This window comes from Sardina pilchardus, chromosome 10 (genome assembly GCF_963854185.1).
Source record: "Sardina pilchardus chromosome 10, fSarPil1.1, whole genome shotgun sequence".
NCBI classification, from domain to species: domain Eukaryota; kingdom Metazoa; phylum Chordata; class Actinopteri; order Clupeiformes; family Clupeidae; genus Sardina; species Sardina pilchardus.
Window position 1 is genome coordinate 26,066,434 of NC_085003.1, and position 6,981 is coordinate 26,073,414.

At 40.0% G+C, this 6,981-nt stretch overlaps 1 protein-coding gene across 1 annotated transcript in view; it reads right to left on the reverse strand.

The window, feature by feature from the left end:
- Window positions 1-542: 542 nt before the first annotated feature.
- Window positions 543-6,981, reverse strand: part of LOC134094696 (cytosolic carboxypeptidase 4) — a 109,537-nt gene continuing 103,098 nt past the window's right edge. Inside the window, exon 24 of the mRNA XM_062548318.1 lies at window positions 543-2,137. Coding sequence (XP_062404302.1) covers window positions 1,903-2,137 — 235 coding nt within the window. The 3' untranslated portion in view covers window positions 543-1,902. The remainder of the gene's footprint in view (window positions 2,138-6,981) is intronic.

Here is a 6,981-nt window from a genome sequence, read left to right on the forward strand (position 1 = left end):
GGTTAGTGTGGAGAGTAGGGTTAGTGTGGAGAGCAGGTTAGTTTGGAGAGTAGGTTAGTGTGGAGTCGAGTAGGTTAGTGTAGTATGGAGAGCAGGTTAGTGTAGAGAGTAGGTTAGTGTGGTGTGGAGAGTAGGTTAGTGTGGAGAGCAGGTTAGTGTGGTGTGGAGAGCAGGTTAGTGTGGTGTGGATTGCAGAGTAGACTGTGGAGAGTAGGCTAGTATGGTGTAGAGTGCAGGTTAGGATGGTGTGTATAAGGTGAATTATATATGTACAGTATAAGGTGAATTGACTCTGTGGTCACTCATTTTCAGCCTTATTGACCACCACCATGTTGTTATTTCTCTACATAACACTTTGCTCAGTGCTGCGGGCAGTGTCTACATTCTAGTGTTGTAGTGTGTTTGCCTGTGTCTGTGTGTGTGTGTGTGTGTTTGAAGTGTCTCAAGACTTATAATGTTCTCCTCTTTCCCCAACACCACTGACCCAAGACAGGCCAACCCAATCATAATACACAGTGAAACACAAAAACTCAATTCCGTTTTTTATTGCTGTGCAAAAATGACCTTTTTTTTTTAGGGACAACAGTTTTCTTTTCCTTGGAAGGCTTCTGCCCATGTCCAGGACAGGACACTTGAGGAAACATAACTCACATCTGAACAATCAAGGGCATTGGTTCCATGGTAGAGTGGAGCTTTTACCTCCATTGAAATGGACAGCTTTGAGCTACAAACTGTTACAGAGATAATGTCATGAAATGAACTGAATTTAACATTCTTTTGGATATGTGTGTTTGTTCCAAATGGTCCTATTTGGGCAATGGTGCCGTAATGCCACTGCAGTAGTGTAATGTGTAGTGTAATAGGCGTTGTATACAATACAGTGTAATGACTGGATCTACCACTTCAGGAGAAAAGTTAAGTGCTATAGTTTTCATCAACTGCTCACTGTGAACGCAAAAGAACATCTTTTTTTGTTTTTAGCTCTTTAACAAAATCCATTACAAAAAAGTGTTGTTTAAAATGTCGCTTGTTCATTTACAACTACAGGTTATGCAGCTTATAAATTGTAAACACAATTCCATACAATGCTACACATTATGACATGGCATGGTATGGTTATGATATCCAGTGCTATGTTTGACGACCTGTGCAATAGTATGATTCATTTTGCACATTTACTTTTAAGTTAAGTTACATTTTGTTATAGATGCATGTACCAATAAATAACCACAATGTATAATGTTTGCATAGTGTTTATGTATAGGTTATCAAACTGTATCTAAGACAAGATATTTAGTAGACAACATTTTAGTTTTCAGCAACTGACTTAGGGGATCTTATCTCAGACCGCCTAAGAGGCTCATAATTGTGTTCAATGTATTTGCCATGCTGATGATATAACCACTATATCACTCAAATTTCCAGTGACACATCCAGCAAGCACAGGGTCAACATTATGTCATAATGCCTGAACATCACCATATCTGCCGAATCAACGTTGGGTGTAAACTGGTGTAAAAGAATCTCCCCCACACACACACACACTCTGACAAAAAAAAAACAAAAAAAAAAACAAGGTTCTATAGCTTATTTATACATGAACTGCTGAACGTTCAACTTAGTATTCTCATAAGAGAGGGTTTTATAAACATCAGATATAGAACAGGTCAGCTCTAAAGAAACCTTCCATCTTGACTAGAACATTTCACATGGAGAATTTTCAACTTCTTTAAAGGAAACTTACAGAACCTACACAGAATCCTTAAAGGTTCTAGAATTCACCATTTGTTCTTGTTTCGTTTGGTTTGGTTTCTAAGGGAGTAGTGGGTGATTTGATTCACAACTGGACAACTGGTGTCCGTCATCGCCATAGAAGTCACTACTGCACATGCTCAGTCTGTCCTACAGCGACTCCAGAGAGTCTGGGCGGCACAGGTGGGAGTAGAGGCGGGACTTGCGGTCGTTCCCATGGCAGCATGACGTCTGCTTGTCGCCATCCTTGTCCTTGTCATCGTCCTCCGCACTGGACATGTTGGCGTTGACCTCTGAGTCCAGGTCATAGCCAGGGGGGTCAGAGGTGCCGTGGGAATGGTACTCAATCTCCTCCACACAGGGGGGCTCGTCATCAACAAAACAGCTGGGAAGGAAAAGACACACAGGAACTTCATCTAGATTCCATTTTGAAATGGGCATGTCCCTTTTACTGGAGTTATCAATGAGGACATCTGTTGACTAATGTTTTCTATGGTGAGCAGAGGTGTTTGTGTGTGTGTGTGTGTGTGTGTGCGTGTGTGTGCGTGCGCGTGCGTGCGCGTGCATGCGTGTGCATGCGTGTCATTGTGTATTCCAGCTTGACCGCATGGTAAATATAATATAATTTGAGCTTGACTAATTTCTCTGATACGTCTTTGTCATAAATACTACCAATTTCACTTGGTTTCAAAAAGCTTGACTCGGCCCAGGTCTACATGTACATCTCTACCAAATTAATCCTGAGTGGATATTCTCCTTCCAGGCTCTGACACCTCATTATCCAGATTCTCCAGTTCATCTCGAGGGGAGGGGGTGGGGGGGGGGGGCTTTCCACCTCCTCCCGGCATAATGTGCCGACAGGTCATGACTTTTCAGTGGCTGCAGTGACAATCGCTATCAGGAGGGGAGATACTGCAGCTAAATGGGTCTCTCTTTTCCATGTGAGCAATTAGCAGTGTGTGAGTTAAAGTCGTTAAGCCATCATTGTTTCCACTTTGTTTGGACACAACCTCAGAGAAAACAAAGAATTGACATGCATGAAAAAGCTGTATAACTGGAGAGCTTCTTGGACTGATTGTCAAGGCCAAGATTGTGCTCTTTGGCAGAAGGGCCAATACAATTATACAATGTTTACCACTTATTTACACTTTATAGTACGGAAGCCCTGAACCGCAAGTGAAGAAATTTTTTTTGAGATGCTATCTTGTCATTTCGAGATAATATCTCGTTATTTCAAGATAATATCTCATAATTTCGAGATAATACACATATGTAAAAAAAAAAAAAGATTTTATTTATTTATTTATTTTTTTCCTTCAGATATTATCTCGTTATTTCGAGATAATATCTCGTAATTACGAGATACTATCTCGTTATTTCGAGATAACACACTAAGCTAAAAAAAAAATATATGTATATTAATCTTTTTTTTTTTTTTTTTTACTTTCAGATATTATCTCGTTATTTCGAGATATTAAGTCGTTATTTCGAGATATTATCTCGTTATTTCGAGATACTAAGTCGTTATTTCGAGATAATATCTCATTATTTCAAGATACAAGTAACATCTCAAAATAACGAGATAATATCTCGAAATAACGAGATAATATCTCGAAATAACGACTTAGTATCTCGAAATAACGAGATAATATTGAAAATCTTATTTTTTTTACATATGTGTATTATCTCGAAATTATGAGATATTATCTCAAAATAACAAGATAGCATCTCAAAAAAAAAATTCTTCACTTGCGGTTCAGGGCTTCCGTATTATAGAATGTATACATATAAAAAAAAAAAAAAAACCATATATCTGCCCAGTTAAATAAAGACTTTTTATTTGTTTTTACCTTTAGATCTGTGCCTTGGGTTTGAAGTTTCTTTAATTTACATTGTAAATCAGTGTGAATATCAGTGTGGAAAGACAGTGTTGATGCGGCATGCCAGAGGAGTGCAGCACCTCGGGGAGCCACAGCGCTACAGTATATCCAGGGACAACAGATGTACATGAGCCGTGTGGCTATAATCTGGACCAATTACTGTATATATTGTGCATTGTCCCTGTGAAATAAACATCAAATATAAACATCATCGGGAGTTTGAACACACAATGGCAAAGGAACCAAACCTACAGGTGACAAACTCAGCACAGAGACAAGGGAAGTCTTTCGTACAAGTCTGATCAATCATGAAAAGCTGTGTGTGTGTGTGTGTGTGTGTGTGTGAGAGAGAGAGAGAGAGAGAGAGAGAGAGAGAGAGAAAGGAACAGGGGCAAGGTTGAAAACAGTGTTTCAGTGAGTGAAAACTGATTTTTCTTATAATATGCCAGCCAGTGCTCTTTCTCTCTGGTGTCCAATTCCCACTTTATGACACTTCCAACATTCTCCATAAAAGCTATGGTGTAGAATATTAGCTGATTACACCATTTCTGTAAAGAATCCTTTATGTTTTATCCTCTCTCCTCTGAAAAGCGAATAATTAGAAGGGATCACACACCTACAGTTCACTAATCTTAATGACATTAAATAAAAATTCTCTTACAGAAGTTATAGTGGGCTATGCTTTTAAGAAACAATAGATAATGGCAGTTGAGTTTTCAAAAAATACAGTATAACAACAACAAAAAAACCCTCCATGATACACATAAGTGTAGCCTGGCATTCCCCCTGTGCAATCCATTATTTTTGCATATTAGGACACTGCTGCCATCTCTCTAATGCCACAATTACCGCAGACACAAGGTCCTCTAAAGCCATTACTTTCACCATTTCCTTTCAAATCACACTTCTTTCTGATTCCTCTACATTAGCATAGCATCAAGCCACACTTAATGTCATCATCACGCCCTCTCATCGTCATGGTTACAGCTATCAAAAGTGCTGATTAAACAGAGTCAATCAGAAACTATGATATTTCCATGGCCATGTAACACTCAGCTCTGCAAGCAAACGACAGATGTATCGGTCACACCACAGCGCGTTCTGTAGTTACAGGGTGTCTGTCTGAGGGTGAGTGAGGAAACACTGCCGCGGTCTACCCCATCAAAAGCCTCCGTGCCAAGAGAGGTCACCAGCAAGGCTGGGTGCTGCCCACAGTCGCAGTGAAACATGCACGTTATGTCTGAGGGATTTTCGTTAGCCGTGGTCTGTGTGGACGCTCATTACAGTTCGCAGTGACAATGTGGACAGACTTAATATCTTAATTTTAATTTTAATTCGACTTTAATCCAAACTGACTCCACTTTGTGTTTCATGGATTTTAATTACGTATTTTATGACTTTTGTGATTTTATAACTTCATCAGTTATTATATTGTATCTGTTATACAGTTTTGTAACCTTTTAAACTTATTTTTAATCTATTTATTTATTTAGATTTGTCCACAGCTCCTGTTCCCCTTTCACTGTTTTTGGTGTACTTTGTGTAGGTCGACTTCTGGCTAATTAAATTAAACATAAGAATCATAACAAATAAACAAAACAAAAGACAATGATGACAATGATGTAAGACTGTCTGAACACCATGTGTTCCCCTTCTTGTCACGTTTGAAGACTGCCAAAGCGAGCATGTGAGAGGGTTAAAACGTGGATTGTGAGCTGAACATTAATAACTACAGAAGCAGGCAGCCTTCAGCATTAATAATGAATGCACTTCCAATGCCCTTCCCTTTGTGTCTCCTATTAATTAACCTCTTTTGCCAACTAATTAACTTACAGAAAATGCTGACTGAGGATCACGTTGTAAAAAGAAGAGGGGGAAAAAAATAATGCATGTCACCAACAAAGCCTGTGAGAAGAGTAAGCCGTGTAGGGTACGGAGCCATTTTGTGTACGTGCATGGATCTGCTGAAATGAAGATGCGGTGCCGCATGTGTGAATGGAATGAAGATGAGTGTGTATGCATGTCTGAGATCAAAAAAAGAGTTATTGTGTGCTGCACATCCAACCAGTCTTTTTCTATGCATGTTTGTGTGCAACCCAGTACAGTGTCTGTGCACTCAAGTCATGCACTCAGGCCTCTTCCACATCACTGCTTTACTCTACACAGCACTGTTGGATTCTTACCTCCGTCAAGGAGATTATGTTTTCGTCGGGGGTTTGTCTGTCTGTCTGTCTGTCTGTTTATTTGTTTGTTTGCTTGTTTGTTTTTTCGCAAGATCCCTCAAAGATGATGTTTTCGGAGAAGGTCTCAAATGACCCAAGGAATGATGTGTTTGCTTGGCGGAGGTTTGTGCTTTCTGAGAGCTTTTATCGTTTTGTTTGTATTTTCATCCACATGTGAGGGGCGAATGTGACACCCACGACGAGTGTGACAAGGGTGATGTGAAAGTCCTTTCATAGGCTCTTGGAATTGTGACTAAAACGCAATCTTTTTTTTCCCTGATTCCTTATGCGAGCCATTTAGCCCGCCCACTCGAGTCTTAACGCTTAGATGGCAGCCGATAACTAGCAGAGTCGTTCTGGAGCGCACAATGGACGAGGAGGGACGGCTGACAATCTACTTCCCCCATCGTCCATGACCTACAGAGTCAGCAAGCCAAGGTTATTACCACTTCCTTTCTTTGGGTCAAATAATGGGTAGAAGCGCTCTGAATTTTAACAGCCTCATTTCTCTACGCACAAAAAAAAGAAAAGGGAAAAAAAAATACTGAGGAGGGGATTTAAACTTGCTTTAGTTTGGCCACGCAGTGCCTTTTCCCTACCTCTCACAGAATTAAATGAAAAGGCAGCGTTGAGAGAAGAACACTAAATGAGAAGAGAAGGGCAGTGTGTGTGTGTGTGTGTGTGTGTGTGTGTGTGTGTGTGTGTGTGTGTGTGTGTGTGTGTGTGTGTGTGAGTTTAAGGGCTAAAGTGTGTGTGTGGTTAGGGTAGAGAGAAACACACGGTCTTGACCTTATCACTGCTTCACTGAGTTGCATACTCTACAGAATGAGGACTCACATACTGTACTGCCCAAGATGTTCTCAAAACTTTGTGCTTGGTGACTTTTTAAAGACATATCAAAGAATGAACAAAAACACTGTGATAGACAGAGAGAGAGAGAGAGAGAGAGAGAGAGAGAGAGAGAGAGATACAAAAAACAGTGTGTGTGAGAGAGCTTCTGTTCCTGGTTTTGTAGTCTCCACTTATATACTTTTATAATGCAAAAGCCTCTAAATCCGTCTGACCACTTTTCTCTTAAATGAGCATTTTGTATCAGGCTCCTATTGGGTTTCGCCTACAAATCAATA